At 41.7% G+C, this 22,474-nt stretch overlaps 2 protein-coding genes across 2 annotated transcripts; one reads left to right on the forward strand and one right to left on the reverse strand.

Moving 5' to 3' along the window:
- Positions 1 to 617: 617 nt before the first annotated feature.
- Positions 618 to 16,172, forward strand: cttnbp2nlb (CTTNBP2 N-terminal like b). Its single transcript, XM_085344352.1, has 5 exons — positions 618 to 729; positions 4,046 to 4,153; positions 13,110 to 13,361; positions 13,629 to 13,736; positions 14,695 to 16,172. The coding sequence occupies exons 1-5, from the start codon at positions 724 to 726 to the stop codon at positions 15,979 to 15,981; spliced, it is 1,761 nt and encodes a 586-aa protein (XP_085200478.1). The 5' UTR covers positions 618 to 723; the 3' UTR covers positions 15,982 to 16,172.
- Positions 16,173 to 17,168: 996 nt separating this feature from the next.
- capza1b (capping actin protein of muscle Z-line subunit alpha 1b) lies at positions 17,169 to 22,140 on the reverse strand. The gene is made up of 10 exons (XM_085344002.1): positions 22,086 to 22,140; positions 20,538 to 20,601; positions 20,352 to 20,403; positions 20,111 to 20,174; positions 19,623 to 19,829; positions 19,466 to 19,545; positions 19,172 to 19,250; positions 19,018 to 19,089; positions 18,847 to 18,909; positions 17,169 to 18,585 (listed from the first exon to the last, which is right to left on the reverse strand). The coding sequence occupies exons 1-10, from the start codon at positions 22,122 to 22,124 to the stop codon at positions 18,445 to 18,447; spliced, it is 861 nt and encodes a 286-aa protein (XP_085200128.1). The 5' UTR covers positions 22,125 to 22,140; the 3' UTR covers positions 17,169 to 18,444.
- Between the last annotated feature and the right edge of the window lie 334 nt (positions 22,141 to 22,474).

The raw sequence follows: 22,474 nt of genomic DNA on the forward strand, positions 1-22,474 counted from the left end.
TCATATAATGGTCCTTGCAAAACCACACGTGACGTGCAGGACTAAACTGTGAACTTGAGATCAAGTCTAAGACGTCTTACAGATCGGGTGCACTGATCAAGTAGGAAAGATGAGGTGCGATGTTGCCATGCGGCCATCAGGAGGGGCTGGAACAAAGCAAGAGGCAGCACGCTGTATTCACCACGAGGCTTACGGTGCTGAGAGTACTTAGTGGAATAATTCGCTCAAAGTTTGCTTTTAAAGGGAGACTATTTCTAAAGCAAACAGCCGAAGCCTTTTAATCATATTGAAATCATTTATTGTGACTTCTATGGCAAAACAAATCTTATTTTCACTCCGTGTGTACGCTTCAAGCATTCACACCATCCATCGGAACTGGTAAATATACAGATTTATTTTGCGATTAGACCAAATCTTTCAGAATTTAACGCACAGACACGGACTTGCCATAAATCTAACGTTGGACGTCCGAAACAAAGAGGTTTATCCCGGACACCCATGACCGCATATATCCCCGCCCTCCACCGATCAACCCACCAACCATTGGTTGAGCTGTTGCACTACGCCTTTGTGATTGGCTGACTGTCTCGTCACTGAAGGTCTGTTGTTCACGCTCGCACCAGAGCAGCAGCTCCAGTGACAGTGGAGTGCTTTGATTCATGCTGTTGTGGAGTCCCCCGTTTTTGGATTCAAAGAACAGTTAATGCGGCCAGAAAAGAGCGCATGAAGGTATGGAAGAGGTTTTTACCACTTTGCTTTGGCGGGTTGTTAAAGTAAAAACTAAACTGCAAAAGTCCACAGGTGAATCTCTGACACAGTCTGAGATTTGCTTGTACGATAAAGGATTTTGGTATTTCTGATTTTTACAGGGGTTAACTTGGGACCTTGTGCTAAGTCATTACGGGGAAAAACATTTTCACATAAATATAGTAGCCAAAATAAGAGGAATCTGAATAATCGTTCATTTTCAGGCTGTAGGGTGTGAGTGCTTCAGTAGTATTGATTGTACCCTAAATCCCAGCTATAGCTATTAATAAAAGGTAATTTGATGTTGTTATGAGGTTTATGGCACTTGGATATTGAACTGAATGTTACCAATCCAGAAAATAATGACATCCCCTTGTGTTACACAAAGGCCCGGGACGGCAGGTGGATCCTCTGCTGCTCCTGAGCAACCCCAGCGATCATTTAGAAATGCATGGAGCAGACTGAGCACTCTTTCCCACACAGTGAGCAAAGCAGGGAGGACCCTTCCCGTTTTCTTAGCTAATTTTTAACCTGAGAGAAACCACAGTAGAGAGATTAAAGAGAGAGCATAAACGCTGGGCTATGTGTGAATTCACTCAAGATGACCACAGTAACTGAGGTGTGTACTCTCCCTTTGGCACTTACCACAGACCACATTAGATGCTCTGCTTCTATATTGAATGTCTGGCTTGATATGGATGAGCATAACCTCTAATTTTAACACCATGAATGTATTTGCTTTGGCTTATTACCGGATCAAGCTTTGCTACTCACACAGCCAACCTGCAACAGTTAAAACCATGTCAGCTACAGTAATTTACTCTTGAGTGACGATTCCCATGGTTTGGGTATCCCTGGAATGTGGCAACGATTTTCCATGGAAGCTGATCGAATGACAAATACCCAGTTTTGGCATTACACTGACTGGAAACAGGTCAAACATACAGCAGTACTGACACAAAACTAAAGTACGTGTGTGGTTGAGAAAGAGTGAAACCACTTTCACATTATGACAAGTAAGTAGCCAGTAAATAACTGCTGATTCACACTCTGCTGCTTTGCTGTGAATGTCGGTGAGCCACAGAATGCACTCTGGAATTCTGGAGGGACAGAGAGTGTTGTGGGATCGCTGCTTGAAGAAAGCAAAAGCTTTGAAACTTCGTGGCAGCGAGGAGAAGAGGGTGGGTTTCTTTAAAAAAGAGGAGATGAGAAAAGTTGCTTTGACAAATTAAAGGAAATATCAAAACACCAAATGGTTTAGTAAGTATGAAAATAAAACTCATCACACAATGTGCCATTTGCAGACAGCAGATCTTGACTCAGTTGAACACCTAAAGACAGAGCTGGGCAATTAATGTTCCCAACGGGTCACATGAGAAACGGGGACTGTTGTGGAGGGCCACGACAATAAGCTGAACTCAGTTCTGCTACTCGTAAGATTAGACGATACACTTAGTAGACATAGTGGAAATGGCAGCATTTTATCATTTTTTAATCAACAATATTTCAAAAACAAGTGTGTTTTTTGGAAAGATTTCAGAGATTTTTGACTCATACAAAGTGTTGTTGTTCTTTTGCTTTTAGTTTAATTACTTCATCTGTAGTTTTTCAGTTCTGTTTTGTAGGTTTCTTTAGATCTAAAAATCTAGTCTGCTTTGGGCTTGAACAAGTGCACAGAAGTCAGGCTCAGTGGCTGTGCAGGAAACACGAAGGACAGCTGTATATGCATTTGTTAACCTTAATGAATGAGAATATTTGTTCATGTATGAGGTAGATCCAAAGTGAAACAACATCTAATGAGATCTCTCCTTATGTGTAGAAAGTATTTTTTGAAAGAAGAATAAAAATCCAGCAGTGACACTGACTTAAAGTGCTCGAATGAATCGAAAGTGCAACACACTCAATCAGTGCTCTTTCTCTGATTAAATTACCTATTTAAGTTTTAGCATTAATAAAATAAAATAATTTTTTAGTACTGACATGCAGCATCTGCGGGTGTAATATAAAATGCAAAGAATTCAGTTCTGTCTTCATTTCAGTCAGTTTTTCTTATATCTGCTTCAAAGGTGACATTTTTCTCTGGCAGATTTGGACAACAACCAGTTGAAACACCTGCCAGTTTGTCCCATTTGAGTCCCAGCCAATCAAAGCATTCACACGTGTCACAGACATCACAGCTCTTGCCCCGAGCTTCAACTGAAGCTCCAGATTTCCTGCAATGTCCTTGATCCAGCTTGTTCCTGTCAAATGCAGAGTCCATGAAACACTCTTTGATAAACCACCAGAGAATTACTTATTGTTTTTGCAGTTGTATGGGAAATCGTGGAGCTGGTCTTGATCGCTCCATCCTGGTAAAAACAAAAAAAAGTCCTTGGTTGTTTTTGCAGCTTTGCAGGTTTAGATGTGTGTTCCCCCTCTGCTTTAGTCAAGTTGCATTTATTTGCCTATTTAGTCTCATAATGGTGACTCAAACTGTGATCCTGAAATGCAGCAACCGGCTCTTGCATTGTGTTTCACCAAACAGCTGAAATGGGGCAAACCTCATGATTTATACTTATTTATGTTGGAATTTTAATTTCCCATTGACCTCATGTCAGGTCGATCAGGGACAACCAAATGGCCAGATGTGACCCATGAATGTTAAAGTCTGCCTTTACATATGGGCCCCATGAGGAAGACCATGATCATAATCTCCTTCTTCACACATACCTCATCAAACTCTTGTCACACTGAGCAGTTTCGATGTGATTTAAAGGAGCTGATTTGAAAATGACTTCATCTGCAATTCAAAAGATGAAGTCAACTTTCAGAAAGGTCTGTCTCAGTTTTAAGAATGATGTCAGCTGTGTGAGGTGTGTTATGTCTGGCCCCTGTGACTAAACAGGGCCCTGCTGTGAATCACAGGATGCAGTAGTGTAGGTGTAGCATGGCTAAGGTCTTACAAGCTTAAAAAAAGATGTTTCAGACTATCACATTTGCCTAACAGTCTTGGGATTTGGACTTAATGTGCAGATATGCTAATGACTTCCTGTTTATAACCCGGAGCACAACTCAGCAAGTCCACAGATGGGACCCGAGTCCCTTTGTATATCAGTTCTGTGTCGCTCCCTGAAAAATGAGAATGAGTAGCTACTACTGGGGGCTGATTTACATATAAATCAATTTGTAATACCCAGAAGCAATCTTGTTTCCTAATTTGATTTCATTCTTTTTTTCATCTGCTCCTTTAATGAAATAAAACAGTTTTTAGGAACAATGAGAAATCTTGCTTTCACTCACTCACTCTTTCTGTCTTTAGGAGGAGAAGATGAACGTGGAGGCTCTAAGCAGAGCGGAGCTGCTGACTCTCCTCAGTATCTTGGAGGGGGAGCTAGAGGCCCAGGATGTAGTCATACACGCCCTCAGGGTAAGTTGGCAGCTACATCTGATACAACAGATCCCCCCGTGGACTCGTGCTTACCGAAGGAGTTACATGACGGAGCATAATTAACCGTATCATTTCCATCCCAGTATCCCAATGAATAAAACAAAATGTGAGACTATCTTTAGTCCATACACCATTTGACACTAAAATTAACCTGTTTCAGCATCACGCTCCCAATAAGAATGTGAGTGAACTGGGAGGGGATATGTAAACAGGAAGCTGAGGAAAAAGAGCTAGTGAAGACGATGGCACAGCAGCCGTTCTGGGTTCATCAGAGCACCAGTATTATTGCTGGTCAGTCTGGCCTTTGACCAAATTTTCTTTTTAAACTCAAGTCACTTTTCAGTTTTGACTATTGTGTCTCGATTGAGTTCAGACAGACTGCAGTTTATACTGGTGTCTTTTGTGACCACATTAGTTTAAATCTGGGGATTCCCATTGTTGCAAAATGAAAACAGAAGCGGATTACTCTGGTGTGGTATGTTGCCTCAGGTAAATATTTCAAAGCCTTGCAAGAGCTGTTTAGCTTGGGCTAATTAGTTGTACATAACTGTGTTTGGAACACTAAACACAGACTATGAAGATGACTGCAGATTGCATTTTTAGATTGCATACTCTACATAGCATTTAGGCAAAGTTGTGCCAGTCAACACCCAAACATCTTTCAACTTGGGCAACCTGAATCACAAGAGTCCACATTAGAAAAGATTATAAACGTCATTCCAGACAAAACTCCACAACAGCCATGTTTCATCACACGTCTGATTTTAGAGAACCGTTTAGGCTTGGTTTTCTTTTGGATGTTGAGTTTTGTGCAGCTAATTCACTCAAGCTGAGAGAATAGCTTTCTTTTCCAACAACAGTGTTTAGTGTCTGGGCCTGGTCTGATTAGTTCTCTTTGTGCCGCTTTTTATACTCCTGCCACAGCAGCTGTTCTATGCTTAGACCGTGAATGTTTGCCTCATTGTCTGAAATAACAATTAGGCCTACAATGAGAACAAGTAGCAGTGATGTGATATATAGGCTTTGATATTGACATTTATCTAAAAAGCAAATGAGAAGGCAGAATTTCAGTGCCGGGACCTGAAGGAAAGCCATTCTAACCACACCAGCTCATATGCAAGTCAAAGGGCTGCTATGTAGAGCTGAAGCATACAGTGTTTGACCTGAAACTCAGTGCACATGTTCAACCATCCCCTCAGGACAAATGCATAGTCGACTTATTCCTTTTTCCAAATCTTTATTACTCTGTTTTTTCTTCTATCTCTTTTCCTCACAACACAACCACATTACGGGGGGACTTTGATGTTTAACTGTGACCCATGTCCCATCTGCACAACTGACACACACACACACACACACACACACACACACACACACACACAGGTTTGGTGGTCTCCATGGGGCCTGTCAGAGGCTGCAGTGTTTACTGTGCAGAGGATGTACAGAGTTATAGGCTTAGATCACTGACTTCCTTTGTTCCAGCTGGGGGCCGGTACAGTAGATTGCTGACAGGTCAATGTAAGGGCAGACTGTGTGTTGAAGGGAGTGTCAGGACTTGATAGCAGGCTTCAATTTAGTCTGTCTCTGTGTATCAGTTTGACACCCAGGAAGTCTATTTATACAATTTGTGTTTCACTATCTTGGGTCTTTTGTACCTTCCCACTCTGGTTAACATATCTCAAGCAGTTGCTATAACAATGCTTTTCCTCAATTAGAGCTCTCTTTTCAGTTTGTTTACTAGCACACTGCACTTACCAAAGAAGTCAATGCTTACTTGCATGTGGGGCAGATTGCTCTACCATATTTTCCAGTATTTTCCTACCTCAAACACTCTCTCCTCCCAGCAGCAAGTACCTGGGACTGCAAAACAAACCTGCATATTCAATCTGTCCTTGGCCCACGCTGTGGTACCGGCCTGCTTCAAATCCACCTCCATCGTCCCGATACCCAAAAACTCCAACCCATCTTGCCTCAATGATTACCGCCCAGTAGCACTCACCCCCATCATCACTAAGTGCTTAGAGCGACTGGTCCTAGCACACTTCAAATCCTGTCTCCCCCCCACCCTGGACCCCCACCAATTCGCATACCGCCAGAACAGGAGCACAGAGGATGCAGTCTCCATCGCACTGCACTCTGTCCTCTCACACCTGGACAACAACAACACCTACGCCAGAATGCTGTTTATAGACTTCAGTTCAGCATTCAATACAATCCACCCCTCACAACTCATCAGGAAACTGACAGACCTGGGTATCAGTTCCCTCATCTGCAAATGGTTACTGGACTTCCTGACCAACCGCCCCCAACATGTCCGGCTGGATAACCGCTGCTCATCTACCATCACAATGAACACCGGTGTACCACAAGGCTGTGTGATGAGCCCTTTCCTCTACTCCCTCTTCACCCACGACTGCAGACCTGCTGATGGTTCCAACACCATCATTAAGTTTGCAGATGACACCACGGTGATTGGCCTCATCAGTGACAACGATGAGGCCGCCTACAGGGAGGAGGTGGATCGTCTGGCTGAGTGGTGCGACAGAAACAACCTGCTGCTTAACACCGAGAAGACCAAGGAGCTCATCGTGGACTACAGGAGGAATGCTGACCCACATCCACCCATCCACATTAAGGGGACGGCTGTGGAGCGTGTGAGCAGCTTCAAGTTCCTGGGAGTCCACATCTCCGAGGATCTCACCTGGACGACCAACTGCTCCAAGCTGGTCAAGAAGGCTCACCAGCGCCTCTTCTTCTTGAGGACTCTGAGGAAGAACCACCTGTCCTCAGACATCCTGGTGAACTTCTATCGCTGCACCATCGAGAGCATCCTGACCAACTGTATAACAGTCTGGTACGGGAACTGCTCTGCCTCGGACCGGAAGGCGTTGCAGAGGGTCGTGAAAACTGCCCAGCGCATCGCCGGAGCACCACTTCCTGCCATAAAAGACATCTACAGGAAGCGGTGTCTGAAAAGGGCTGGGAAAATCATCAAAGACCCCAGTCACCCATCACATGGACTCTTCACCCTCCTGCCCTCTGGGAGGCGCCACAGGAGCCTCCGGACTAAGACCACCAGGTACCGGAACAGCTTCTTCCCCACAGCTGTCAGACTCCTGAACTCTGCCTCCTGACATCTGACCCACGTTAAACTCATGGACTGAACATACACACACCCACAATGGACAACTGTACCCTCAAACACACAATAATAACATGGACTGAACCACCACTCACAACCACTAGCACTTTATATAGCCTCTGTAGAAACTATCTACACCCTCACTTATCTTAACTGCACTACTGTATAGCTCTGTGTAAATAATCATTCTGTACATTCGATAATTTTTAATCCTACAACTGTTTACAACTTGCATAGTTCCCATTTCTGTATAGCTGTATATCCCAGATTCTGTAAAGTTATTTATTTCATATTCTGTATAGTTTTTCATATTTATATTCATATCCTGTACATAGCTTGTACTCACTACAGCCTGTACATACTTATAGTTATAGAATATTCACAACATACTTCATACCGTGTACATTATAACATACCATAATAGACCCATTTCTGTAATATACTCACATATCTATATTATTGCTAATATATATTGTAATATATCTATATCACTAAAGCACTTCTGGATGGATGCAAACTGCATTTCGTTGCCCTGTACCTGTGCATGTGCAATGACAATAAAGTTGAATTCTATTCTATTCTATCTTTGTAACCCCTCCTTCACCTGAAACCCCTGCAAACCTGGAGCTGCAACAGTTGTTTGCTTACTTAATCACACAATGAGATGGTGTCAACTGTGGGACTTGTCTCTACAGATTCTGGGTTTTAATGTTTCCAGTTCTCATCAGCGAGGACACAGATGAGCAGTTTTACTAGAGGGAACATTCCTCAGAACATGACACCAGAAACAGGTCTTGCATTCCAAGAGGTGTGGCGTATGTTTTGAGTTAACAATTGTCTGCAACTAAAGGGAACTAATGCTATTATTATCTTCTCCCTGTTAAGCGCTGAGCAACTTAAAGTTAGTGTGTTGAAAACATGTACTTTAGAGAAGAAGCTCTACACCTGCTCCTTAAATTGGCAGTGAGGAAGTATAAGGTTGGTCCTTGTAGACTGGTGCATTTCTGTTGAGACAAAGTGGGGAGCAAATGTACAAAACAGACACTGTAACGAAGTCTGTGACGCTGGATTATCTGATAATGGAACTGTTTTTGTTTGTCCAGGCAACAGAGTTTGTGTGGTAATGTTTTTCATATGATGTCATGTCCTGTAATCCTAAAATGCTTTGTCTATTTTTATAGGCTGATGTGATTTCCCGACTCCATAAACAATAAGGGTGGGCAAGACTTTATTGTTCAGATAAGAGTGTGTACTGCCCGATTTGGACAAGTTCTTAAGATTGGCATGGTAAACATTATAAAAAAGGGCCACTAACCACACAGAAGTTTCCCTTAAAAGGAAGCCTAATAGAGTATTGTAGTGTACACTCGGTCAGTAACCAACAGCTGGGAGATTGTAAGAGGACAGCTCATTGACTTAAAGTGTGTAAAAGAGAAGGTGGGTCCACTTAAATATCATTTAAACAGCATCTGGAAACACAAACCATGTCACACACAGAATTGATAGAAACAAGTAGTTGAATATGAGGCAATGTTTTCCTAAGGATGCCTTTTTATGGCTGCTTCTGTTACACCTTAACTAGATTTCAAAATAAAGGTTTATATCTAACAACACCCTTCATTTTATTTAGATTTACCACACAGCCTGGCACTAGTAATAATAATACAACTTTTTTAAAAAGCCACATAGGAGATCTGGCACAGAGTTTCCTTGTTCCACTAATGAAATGCCTTTTTGAAAGCAATGCCTGACCAAAGGGTGAGAACACCCACTTCCATGTTGCATCAGTAACTGCTGATGATAACATTTGCTGCAGTTAAACATTACTTAGAAAGTTTCATTTGGTGTCGTCCCACTTATCTTAGCACCACCTGTGATTAATATGTACCTGGGAGGTGTCTCGAGCACACCTTAGCTTACATTTCATAAAGCAAACACCTAAAATCTCATAATCCCATTTTTCTTTCTCTCGCTCCCTCTGTCTGTCTCTCTCTCTCTCTTGAGTAGAAGAAGAAATAAAAGTAATGAATAAAAAAGTGAGTACTATCATTGAATTACACTTGACTTACAAGTCAATTTGTAGTTTTAATAACTGTTATAAACTTAAAGAGACATGATGTCTCACCACATGCCTACATTGTCGAGACACCGTTTGAGGGGGCCGCTGTGCTGCAGGGCATTATTTATCTGCATCATCTGGAAAAGCTAATCAGCGTAAACCTAATACACTGTTTTTAACTCTGATTTTTAATTATTAAATCTTTCTTATTTGCTGGTTGTCTGTTTTAGCTGTGTGTGCAACCAAATTTTGTTTATATTCTTATTGCTGGCTTTGCACATAATGGCAATAAATAATAACCCATTTAGGCTGAGACATTTTTAAATTGCCTCTATTTTTTTCTGTTGCCATGTAGGTCTACAATTTCAGTCAGTTTGGAGTGATGGAAAGGTGTAAAGGAGAATTTATAAGAAACTAAAGCAACAGAAGTAATAAAAGAAGCATTGAAGCACCTTTTCATAGTATGTAGAGAGTTCGCCTGCTCCTATTATGGCTACTATTTAGTCTCCCAGTTAAAATAATACCTTAGCAAATCTCTGCTTCAGTTTGGCTGTTTCTCACATTTCTGCTAAAACCTCTGTAAGCTAACTGCTTAGCAACATTAGCTAATTAGCTTTTTACTTGTAAGAATACTAATGACACTGCTGGCTCAAGTTAATGTGTGGCTATTAGTTGTGTATGTGTTAGCTATAAAAAATATATGTGTTATATATGTTCATACATCATGTGTTTGTATGTGAGCTTGCTGTATTTTTCTGCAACCTACTTTGAGTAGGATGTGTACGGGCTCTCCTAAGAAATTACTCCATACTCTTGCTTCTGTTAAGCTGTGGTTTTTTATGGTGTCATTAGTGGTTAGCTAGCTAGTAGTTAGCTCCCGGCTGTCATACCAAACTCACTGAAGATGCACACTATTGAGCAGATATGTTATGTATAACCATTTTAATGGAAGTTTTCACTCTCATAACTGCTGCTTGAAGAAAAGAAAAAACAACCACTTGATTCCATTTAACTTGTATACAAAGTGTCAGTTAAATCAGATAATCGGTGCACATTTTGACTTTGTCTGTGCTACTTGCTGAGCTAATTGAGTACCAAATTCAAATTGAAAAGTATCCTGCATATTTTTTCCCATGACTTCCTATAAAGACATTTGTTGTCTGTAGTTGTGTAGAGCTATGTAGCAGAGAGGCTTTGCTTGTTGTGCCCTGTCATAAAGGAAAGTGCAGTCTGTCATTACGATCAGAACTGTCCCGGCAAAAAAACACGAGAGGCCAGACCTTAGGCCAGCTCTGCTACAAACACACACTGAGCCCAGCCCTTAATGGTCTGTTTAAACAGCTATTTAACTCAGGAAGCTGCAGTTTTCTCTCCAGTTTTACTCTAATGACCAACAGAAAAATAACAAAAGTTCACAACCACAGTTCAGGATATACATAATGGCTAACACAAAACTTTATAGTCATAGAAAAAGGGAAACTGAGATACGGATATACAGTCGTATTGGTTCTCAGACACTGAAGGCTGCAGGGTCAGACTTGGGAACAATGCATGGGACTGAAAGCACTGAGACAGTGTCTTTGTGCAAGTTCTGTAATCTCTTCACTGAGGGTCACATTCTTTGTATAGCCAGAGAGAAAGCCTCAAATACAGCCTTCCTACTGAAGCCCTGAGGGTGTGTGTGTGTTGTAATGGTATTTTTTGTTTTGTGAGAGCATGTGAGAAAAAGAGCCTGACAGAGAGGAGGAAGTAAAGAGATGCATTTTCTAACAAGTGATGATGAACTTACAGAGGAATGCAGTGGCATGCATGTTTGGGCATGGGAACGAGGAGAAGGCATTCAGCTGGGGTGTCTGATGAGAATAGTAGGGGGAGATGGAGACTTGTGTCCCCAAGACCCGTGGAGTAAACTCTGAAGCATGTGCTCACATCATTAGGACTGCCTGCGGACCCTGAGTGCCTCCAGAACTCAAACATACTAAACATACTAAACATACTATCTGCTATGTAGTCAATGAGACCTCCTAATTTTTTCCCCTGAACAGGTGTGCTGTCACTTTTTATTCACTTGTTTTTAGTTTACATATAATTGAACCACTTTAATAGTGTCGGGTTTGTGTGTGTGTGTGTGTGTGTGTCTGAGTTTATGGTACAAACATTCACCGCTGCATCCCTGGGGAGGCGTTAACATCTGCCCCTGGTGGGGGGACTGGATAGCCGTTCCTCACCTCTTTGTGTTTGGTTTGAGGGGGATGACCATCTGCTTGGTCTCACGCTGACGATAACATCACTCAGCGCAGATTTCCTGCAATCACACAAACACACGCTTCCGGATCTATGTCCAGTCATAATGATATCCTTTTTTGGTTCGGTGCCACAGTGTGGAAAAGAGGCTTCATCCTATCAAACCCATATACTGTCATACATAAGAAACACTGGTTTCTGCTGAGTCAAGTCTGAACTTGTACTCACATATTAATGTGCATGCATGTTCGGGACATAACAGTCCCGGAAAAAACAAAATACATCTTCAATGTTTCCATAGAAGTTAAGAGAACAAATTGCAGTCAGGTCCTGTTAATTAAATCAACTTAATTAAATGATCTCCAGCAAGCGTGCACACCTCTGTTAAAGGAGAGGGTTGGGGCAGTTTGCTGGTATTCACTTGTGTTTGAACACAGTTCCAAGGAGGAAAGACTTCGTGCTGCTGCCTGTCAATCTAGGGGGGAAATCACCCCAAAGTCAGGCTGTGGAACGCTCAGAGAAATGTAAAAGAGACACAGATCTTATACTGCTAACTGTTAGAGTTAATGATAGTACAATTAGAAAAAGATTGGACTAGTGTGACTTTCTGGAAGGGTTGCCAAAAGCCTGTTTTCTCTATAAAGAACGTGGCTACATGGCTTGGGTTTGCAAAGTTGTGTCTAAACAAACTAGACTCCTGGAACAGTGTCCTTTGTACAGACCAAAGTGGAGATGTTTGGCTATAATGTAAAGCACCACATTTTGGATAAGACAAAACACGGCATATCAGGGCAAACGCCTCCTACCAAATGTCAGTCACAGAGATATAGAGATAATAATTAGTGCTTGTTTTGCAGCCATGAGACCTGAACACCTTACAGTCTTTGATTATGAACTTAGTATTCTAGAGTCACTTGTGAGGCCGTCTGTCCGACTGCTGAAGCTTAGCTGAAACTGGGTCATGCAGTAGGACCATAATCATAATGACAGTAGAAAATCTTCAACAGAATGTCTAAAAAAGAAAATAATCCAGGTGCTCCAGTGGCCCAGTCAAAGTCCAGCCTGGTTAAAATGCTGTTGCAGGACTTTAAGACAGGCGTCCATAAACTAATGCCAAATTTTAAAGAAAAGAGAACCAAAGAGAGACTGATTTAGTCACACAGAAAACAAACTTCAAGGTATTTTGATGAAGGTGTTTCTACACTTTGTGTTGTGTACTTAGTTTTTCAGAGGACTACATAGAGTCCTGTGAAAACTTCCTTTTTCACATGACTGTAGACTGTAGTAGATTTTTTCTCTCTCTTGTTGCCTGCTGTGCTACACAAAAATGTGTGTTACCATGCGCTTCAATATTTGATATTTGTTCAAGCTGATTTTCAGCATCTCTTGGAAAGCACAACCGTATTCATATGTGTGAATAGAACAGAATGGATTTCTTGTCATTGTATATGCAACAAAATAACAGGTTAATGTTTGTGTATATCTGATAGGCTCAGCACAGAGATGCTTTTGTCCAAGAGCGCTACGGACAGTATGACCTCAGCGATCCATTCCTGGCCCTGCAGCGGGACAACGAAGCCATGGAGTGCCATAACACAGCCGCCGAACCTCACACGCATCTGCAGGGAAGGGCAGTGGGGCCAAATCCTCTGGCTGTGCTTAAACTGGTCATGGCTCACTGCAAGAGGATGCAGGAGAGGATGATGGGACAGTTAGCTGCTGCTGAAAACAGACACAGAAGGGTAAGGGGCAATGCACATTCAGATAGTCACCAGTCTTCAGATCAGCTTTTCTACACAGCCATTATCACACATGGGCTAACACAAGTGCAAGTTTGCTTTGTGTGTGGACATGCATGTGTATTTGTTTCAGCTACTGATTTGGCTTATAGTAGTGAGGCAGACCGAGAGGGGATGTGGAGCTTCTCCACCCCAAAGCTCTGGTCTGTGAGGATATGTGTGGGAGACTCACAACTTTAGTGTTTTTCCCTTTGGCTGTATGTTTGATAGATGATAGCAGACTTGGAGGAGGAGAAACGACGACACGTCCAGGAATCTGCACTCCATGCTGATTTCACCTTCATGCTGCAGACAGAAAGAGATAAACTACTGCATCAGGTGAGACTGGAATGTAAAGGATAGGCGAAACAATAAGTGTGTCTATATGTATGTTTGTCTTTGTGAGATAAAATGTTAACGTCTTATAGAAATTGTTCCTCTCTTGCTGACAGATGAGCACATCTGGTCAACCTGCTTCCCTTTCCCTCACCTCTCCCTGTCTGCACAGTGTCCTTTTTCGCTCTTGTGGTGGTGATTTAAAACCCAGCAGCAGGGAAGCATCAGTGAAACTCCACTGTGTAACTCAGTAGGGTGGAGAGGGCTTGTCCGGTTAAAAGTATAGACACACACACAGGCACAGAAATGTTCCATGGGAAACAGATGAGGAAGAGACTATTGTTTAGCTGACTAGTTGCCATGGGGCTTTATGGTCTCAGGAAGCCTGAGATAATGGATGTTCACGTCTAATGCAAGGTCAGCCGGCGAGCACGCACACTGAGAGCACACAATCGGCTACTACATAAACTTCACACGAGGACCTTATGTAAGAAAGGCTTCCTGAGCGTCTCTCAGTCTTCCTTAGGCCTTCCTGCCTCATACCAAATACACACACCATTATATTTTCTCACCTCTCACTTCCTTCTAATACTCATCAAAGTTCTTTAGAAGCCCAGAAATCTTCAAAAGATTTCACAGTAAATGCTCATTTCCAAAGAACATAGCTTTTTAAATGAGACAATATCATTATTATCTCAGTGTCACTTGAGTTAATGTCATAAAAGTCATTGACATATAAAACAGCTCTAAAATAGACAGCAGTGTTTGAAACAGAAAAACACGATTGCTGCCAGCTTGGTTATAGTGAATAGACTTTTCAGAAAATGTGTATTTTTAAAGAAAACAGTATCTGCTCCACTGTTGGATCTACTGTGACACAGCAGTGCTCTTGTGCCTCCTTGTGGCCACATGTGGCAGAGCAACTATGACTTTGTTTGTGTCTCTCTCATTCCCTTTCTAGCTGGAAGTGGAGCATGCAACGGTGCAGAGATTAGAGAAGGACAAAGCCCAAGTAGTGAGCAAGGTGGAGGAGTCTCTGTGCCAGCAGCAGCAGCTCTCCTCAACTCTGACTCTGGAGCTCCAGAAAGCCAGCAGCCAGGCTCAGGAGGAAGCCCAGAAAGTCTCACAACTTCAAGTATTGCTGCAAGAGGAGACCAGTGCCCTGGAGAAGCTCCGGGCTGTTCTTGAAAATGAGAAGAGCAAGGCAGCCAAGCTTCAGGCCAAATCTGAGAAACAGATGGCTGAGTTTGACAGAGAACGTGAGCACTTGAAAGTCAGACTGGGTAAAGAGGAGGAACGGAGTAAGGAGCTTGAGAGACAGGTGGAGGACCTGAAAAGGAGGTTGGCTGAACTTGAAGGATCTAAAGAAGAGGCAAAGGCAGCTGTGGTGGAGGAGAAAGAGTCAATACCCAAAAAGATGGCAGATTCCACTTCTGTTCAGACTGAGCTGGATGGAAAGATAACCGTCACGCCTAAATCCACCTCACTGTCAAAAGTCAACGGCCATCATGGTCAAAAAGAGACAGAACTGACACAGGAGGGGAGAGGGGCAGATAATGGTGGGGTAGTAGAAAATGGGGGAGGATCACTTTTGCATTCCCCTCACCCTCATCCTGCCTCTCCCTCAAGCACAGCCTCCTCTTCCCTCTCCTCTTCCCCCATTTCCTCTCCTGTTCTGGCAAAGCGTTTGGGCAGTCCTGGTTTCCATCAGTCCTCCTACCAGGCTGGAGTCAATCAGCGGTTCCAGGCTGCCAGGCACAAGTTCCAGAGTCAGGCGGAGCTGGATCAGCAGCAGCATGGCGGCCCACTTTCCCCGAGGGACCTCTCCCCCACCACCTCCTCCATTCCTCCCTCACCAGAGCACACCACAGCTAAGCAGCTGGCCCGCAACACTGTCACTCAGGTGCTGTCCCGCTTTACCAATCAGCAGGCTGGAGTCAAGCTGGCTCCAATCAGCAGCTCTCCATTTGGTACAGACTACCGCAATCTAGCAGCATCTCCCCCGGGAGGAAGGTCGCCTTCAGGGCCTCTATCTCCAGGCATCCGCTCCCCCATCATTCCACGTTCAGAGAGGGCATACCCTCCCCCAACTCCTCCCAAGAAGCCGGGCATGAGTCCAACTCCAGGCTCTCCCAGTCACTCTGCTCGAACCAGCCTCTTTCCAGAGCTGACGGGGAACTGTGGGCACAGTAGCAGTGGCCAGGAGGGGGCTAAGGAGTCTGACCTGGTTTTATCTTCAAGTGGTTAATAGAAAGATCACACTAACCAACAACTGCTAAACAATTCAGGGATATGTCGGCGGTTTTGTAGTATCCATCTTAAGTAGCAAAACTACTTAATAGCACTCCAAATCAGAAGTCTAGACAACTGAAGCTGTGCTGGTTCAGTCAGATCCAGATTTTGCTGCACCCCTACCTCCATGAAACAGTTGGAAAGTAGAACTATTTGAAATGAACTACAGTACATGGATTATTTTAGATGCACTTCTGTTTTTTGTCACTTGGCTGTCTTTCTTTCTTTCTTTCTTTCTTCACGTAGAACTATTGTGAGTTTGTGTAATAATTGAAAATGTGCTATTTTAGACGCTATATTAAAAGTATTCAAAAACAATTTACAATTTAAAGAAAGCACCTGTTGATTTTTTTTAAAGAAATTATTATAGTTTTTGTCATTGTTTAACAAACCTTTTCTTTCGTCATGAGCAGAAGCTGCTCATTGTTTTACAATTAAAAAAAACACCAGTCACACAATGTTAAAAAAATAGACTGTGTAGGGCTCAAATGTGTAAATGTAAGCAAACGTGTAGCTTTCACTGTGTTTTTGAAATGTTTTCCCGATGACTTCTTATGCAGATTCTAGAGATTCTCAGTTAAAAACTTTATTATACTGTAAAAGAAAAAGTTCTGTATGAACAAACATCACCTGCATGTACTGTTTTTATGCTACACTTAACCATGAAAACACTTGAGTATTATGAAAAGGGAGACCGCACTTTGCACTACTTTACTGTATGTCTATGATTTTTAGTGACATCTGCTTCACAGGGAGGACTGTGTCATTATGTGATAAATTGTAGTTATACTGTCAGTAAGCGTGGACACTAAAGCTTCCAATCATGCCACTGTAATCTTTCTATTGTATTATTTCCTGTGACTTACTGTATGATCCTTGGCTTTAAAACCATTGATTCCTTCCAAGCAAATATTTTAGCCATTCTATTTGAATCTGTAGGCATACACTGCTGTCAGTGACCCTCACCTGTGTAAAGGATGACATGAAACCCTGCAACATTTTGTGCTTTTCCAATAAACTGTCCATGTCTTGAACGCCTAGAGTGTCTTTTAAAACAATGTCCGTTGTTTAAATCTTGATTGGAGTGCCATCTAACTTTTTGTATCAGGAGCAGAGAACGAAATAAAACTCTGTCACGTTCAATCTCTTTATTTGAACAGAATGGGGCAGTACAGTATTGACGTTCACTGATCGGCACACAGTTTTGTATTGTAAGGTTTAGATACAGCACATAATATAGCTAACAAGTAACTGATCTGGAGTCTGCCTACTCAGAAGTGATGCAAAACAGTATATGATGTGGCCTTACAGAAGTCATTTACAGTAAGATCGTGCCTCATGTGGCAGCTGCTCTGTCCACTTGGCGCCGGCCACTACACAAACAGTTTGTTGCAGTTAACAGAGCGATTTTCGAAGACTCCCAACAAAAACTTGTGTATTAAAATAGATATTTGCATACGTGGATGGGAAGATGGAGATCTTTACCATAGGAAAGAGATTTTGGCAAATAAATCTTGGTTAATGTGAGTATATAAGTTTTCCTCTATACAAAGGAAAAGCTGTACAGCAATGAGGGTGTTGCCAAAGTAAGAACAGAATGTATTGCAGATGCAGCGTCATAGAAGTTGCTCTAATTTCAGTCGTCATAGCTTGCATGGGTGGAGAGACCATACATCAGTGGATCACAACAGAAAACAACATTCCCTTGGCTGTAACACATACTGACAACCACATAGGTGCAGGAACAGAGCTATGCTAAGGATTGTGCCATTTTTAAATGTTTGCAACAGGAATAAATATGCTTCAGTTTTGTTTGCAGTGTGTAACTAAGCCCCATGTCCCTTCAAAAAGACTGCCAGCTTGGTATTGGACAGTCACGGCAGATAATGGCTACTCAATATTTTGATTTTACTCATGTACTCGAGTTCTAATTCATCGCACCACAATGACACAAAATCTCTTAAAAACAAACCCTGATAGGTGATGGTGTGCTTGATTTCTCTCATGAGCTGCTTTGTGCATCTGGGTTCCTTCTGTGTGTGCTGAGAACTGTAATAGTTCTACATCAGTTTTACTAAGAATATATACACACACAACTTCTCATACTAGCTTCTAAGAAGGTCTGTGATCCTTAGATGGCTGAGGAAATTTACTTAATGCTGCAGTCCTGAGCACAGCCCTGTCCAAACATACAACCATTTTCTCTAAACCATGATTATTTCCATAATTGAACATTCCTGCAAACAGACAGACATCTGTGCCTAACAGTCCAGACACCTTTAGTTATATTTTTTTTGTGTTTTCTTTTTTTCCTTGCCCCATATCGATATAGTTTTGCTTTGGTTAGTCCTTGCGCAGGTACAGGTGGGTTGTGGGCCAGCAGGAGCATGCATCTCCCTGGTCAGTCCCCGGCCTTGCTTTAAGCATTCTGCATCTCCTTGCCAATCTTGTAACTTAGAATCTTATTCCAATCAATCTTTGTGCGTGTGACAGGCAGCTGACGACGCAGAGCCTTAAAGGTCGTATCAGACATGGTCTGGTAGTTCTCACTGATAGCAGTCTGAGGGAGCAAAAGCAGAAGGGAAACAAACATCAGTTGTGTTTACATTATTGTATTTTGCACAACTCTGTTGCTTGTGAAGCTCGCACACAAGAATTTCACTCACATGTGCTGTACCAATGTACCTGCACATGTGATGTGACAATAAAAGTGATATGATTTGATTTGATGTTTTTCCTTTTTTTAAAATTCAAAATGTTACAGGTAACACTTATTTTTAAGGCAGTACATAAACCATGTAGTCAGCAAAAGCTAGCTCACCTGGTAGTCATTTTCTGCATTCTCAATAATGTCAACAAATTCCTTAGCTGTCTGGATCTCATTCTGTCAAAAAAAAAAGTGAGAGACATCTTTTGTCTTCACACAAAGCTGTCACAGTCAGACGACTACAGCGCACATTGTTGACACACACAGACTAATATTTGTACTTACAGTCACTGGTATGGAGTCTTCTACCTCCTTGTGGCTAACCAGTTGCACATTCCCATCTTCATAATAGTGCACCTGCAATTTAAAAAAAAGTTCATTATCAAACCAATATTTTGCAACAATATTTCTCCTTATTTATGACAATGTGTACACTGACCTGGATTTTCAATACTCCTACCACCTGAGCAGTGGACTGACCAATGGTAAGCTTCCACTCTGACCTGCAGCGACCATTCCTTTGTCAGGGAAAATAAAAGAAGACTTGTGTTACAAACAGGATCATCAGGAAGCGAAAAGCACTGAATAAGTACCTAATATTCCCCCTTTACCCAGAAGACTATATTTCTAAGCATTTCTGTGACAGAGCCACATTATGAAAAATAAAATATTCTATTATATTTAGATATATTCATGCATTTTTTATCTGCTGTTTTCAGGATGTACACTATACCAAAAGTTTTTGGGTTGAAACTGATGTCCTTCAATGCAGGCTATGATCGTTTGCTGACCATCAACTGTTTTCCCATATACCTGCAACACATAGATGTTATGGGTAAACAGCAGGCAATGTTGTCTATAATGACCATATTGTTTTAAATGCACCTTACCGTACAGACTCCAGTAGGGTAGTGCTCTTTGACATAGGCACTAAGGGCAGTATCACAGGCATCTCTCCAACTTCTCAGGGCTGTCTCTCCTTCGTATGGCTGCACGTCGCTCACTTCTTTTCTTAGGTGGTCGAAACGGAACGATAAACAGTTGCGAGGATCGAGGAAATGTCCCTGACCCAAGTCACCATGCTCTGTGATCAGGACCTTAAATGAAGGAATAAGAAAGAGTGAATAACGCTGTTGCACGTATTTGCTCACCTAAAATGAAAACGACTGCACTTGAACCAAGATTTTCTTAGTTGCCTGGTTTTATATTTAGGGCTCATCAGAAAATTGTTTTAGGGCTGGAAATAAATGCACATCACACAGAAGTACTCAGATCTTTCTCATGATCAACTGATGAATCAAAACGTGATCAACTAACGCTTCAGGGGAGCCCAAAAAATGATCGATTGAAATGAATGATTTCAAAAGTCCCAACATACCGGCTCATCATATCCCTCTAACTTGGCAGGTGTAAATTGATCCATGTTGTACTGGGCAAAGGAGCTGGAGGAAGAAAATCGGCAGAAAAACAAAGTATATATTAATAATATGGCATCAAATGTATTTCAAAAAAGTGCCTTAAAGATATAAGGAATGACAAACATCTCTGAAATGAAAAATTTCCCATATGGAAACTTTTGTAACCCATTTCCTGAATATGCGTAACTAAGCAGCACTTACTGTGAAGCCCCCTCCCTAAGAAGATTGTCATTGCTGAGGAGAAGCCGCACATCTACAAAGAGTAAAATAAACCAACGTTTGGATAGATCTCTCAAGAGACAGAAAGTTATTCTTATTGTTCGAAGCAAAGTATAATACATAAGTCAGTAATATTATCAAAGACATCTTTCTACATCTGCTTCTTACCATTGAAGACTTCATTGAACTCTCCAGGGGGGGCATGTGTCACAAAGTTGGCGGCTATGCGGACCTGCAGACAAAAATTTAATGCCACCAATTAATTCAGCCATCAAAGTAATGAGGGCTTTTTCTGACTCAGACTGGGCCTTTGCAAGGTCCGTATACATGGTAATTCACATTACAGCATGTGATGTGGAATAGGCAATAAGCTTGTTGTATTTTTTAAGCAAAACAAAACATGATTTTCTCTCATTTATTGCCATTTTATAGACAAAAATATCTTATGTTTGAGTAAATGAAAACCTATTTTACACAGTTTAAAAAATATATAATAACATTTTATTTCATGGGAAAGGTAGGAGGGGATTTCTGCTGAGGTCTACTGGTTCACTGCAATCCCACATTTTCCTGTCATTACCCACTGGATCTTTAATCTCTCACCTCCCTGGTACAAAGTCTGTAATATCGGAACGACTGCCAAACCCAGACTTGTCAATGTCTGATTAGCCTGGCGTCTGTAACCCCCATGTTGTACTCATTCTGGCATTTATTAGACACGTTTGAAGGCAAATATTCTGTACAGTGACTTGGTTTCAATCTGTGGGGTAATTCCTAACATTCTTGTAGCTTTTGCCATTTTGGCTCAAGTAAGTAACCACATTTTAACAAATTTAACATTCCAATTAACAACCGGTTTTGTTACTGATTTTGAATTAGGTTGCTAGCTTTTCTTGTGAAAAAGTCAGTGTAACTTTAAAGCTCCCATGTCTTTTGCAACAGTCGAGACTTTAACCTAGCAGAGAGCAAGTTTTACTAAATAAAGGATAGACTGTCATTTGAAGTGGACACTGAATTTAAACACTGCTTGTCAGTTCCTCGTAAGCAAAATGTCATCTCGCCCTTTGTTTTCCTACCTGAATGGCAACAGATTGATGTTATCAGAAGAATGTTGTCGCCACTTTGTCTTCCTGTTCAGATGCCTTACCCTACAGCAGTTACCCTTTCCCAAAGAACGACAATGCTGAAATGCATGCCTCTAACTGGCGTTGCGAATAGTGACACCGTCAGGCTTCATCTTAACTCTAGGCACCTGAATCCTGATCTTAAGTCATGTGATGCAAACATAAGTATTTGAGCTGCAACTGAATCTGTTTGACCCAGAAATCGAAGGCAAAGTAATGGTAGCTGCTAATGTTAGCGAACGCTATAGGAGGAACACACAGCCCTCTCTGTGATTATCACTGGCATGGACATTGTCACACTAGTTGGAAACTAGTCGTGATACTTTTATTTTAATTAAATTTTTATTCTAAACATTTTTTCAGCACCAAAATGGTTAAACCCTCAATGAATGGATGTTTGCTTCTGTAGCTGCTAGCCAACTAACTAGCGTTGGCTAGTTAGCTCACGGTAGCTTAAAACAGAAGTTTATAATTTCTACATCAGAACAAAAACTACCATTCTCTTTCCAAATTTCACATAAATATATAACAGGTGAGCCCATTTATAAATGAGAAAAATGTTGCTGAGCAAAGAATTAAAGAGTCTCCAAACCTTCTCTTCATCTGACAGCGGCTCCTCAAAATCAGCCATCTTGGCTCTTTGTGACCCCACCTACCACAGCTGACTGACAAGACCAGAGCAGTAGCTGTCATGCACACAGGGATTAAATAAAAATACTACTCATAAAGTTATGTAATCACCTATTTTCCCCATATACGTTTCTCTCTTATCATATACAATTAGATAGTTAAGATATTTAATTTAACACTATGTAAAGTAGTGTAAAAGTAGTTTTAACAGTGCAAGTGGGCATCTAAAAAGTTCCTTACTTGCTGTGTGCTGCTTCCTGTTAAGTATCACAATAGCAATTGTTTTACAAAATAAAAGTATATGCTTAACACCTCTGTTTAGTGAACAGCGTTCTAAGTTGTCGGCAACAC

The sequence above is a fragment of the Diplotaxodon limnothrissa genome, linkage group LG20 (genome assembly GCF_057381915.1).
Source record: "Diplotaxodon limnothrissa isolate DT_005_m linkage group LG20, D_limnothrissa_male_GT1.1, whole genome shotgun sequence".
NCBI lineage: Eukaryota > Metazoa > Chordata > Actinopteri > Cichliformes > Cichlidae > Diplotaxodon > Diplotaxodon limnothrissa.

Excerpts from the sequence above, each read along its gene's own strand:
- cttnbp2nlb (XM_085344352.1), top strand. Across the intron at positions 13,362-13,628 it reads CTGAAAACAGACACAGAAGG|ATGATAGCAGACTTGGAGGA; the intron begins GTAAGGGGCAAT and ends TATGTTTGATAG. Across the intron at positions 13,737-14,694 it reads GAGATAAACTACTGCATCAG|CTGGAAGTGGAGCATGCAAC; the intron begins GTGAGACTGGAA and ends TTCCCTTTCTAG.
- capza1b (XM_085344002.1), bottom strand. The coding sequence starts at position 22,124 with ATGGCTGATTTTGAGGAGCCGCTGTCAGATGAAGAGAAG. Across the intron at positions 20,175-20,351 it reads CTTAGGGAGGGGGCTTCACA|CTCCTTTGCCCAGTACAACA; the intron begins GTAAGTGCTGCT and ends TTCTTCCTCCAG. Across the intron at positions 19,546-19,622 it reads ACCCTACTGGAGTCTGTACG|GTATATGGGAAAACAGTTGA; the intron begins GTAAGGTGCATT and ends TATGTGTTGCAG.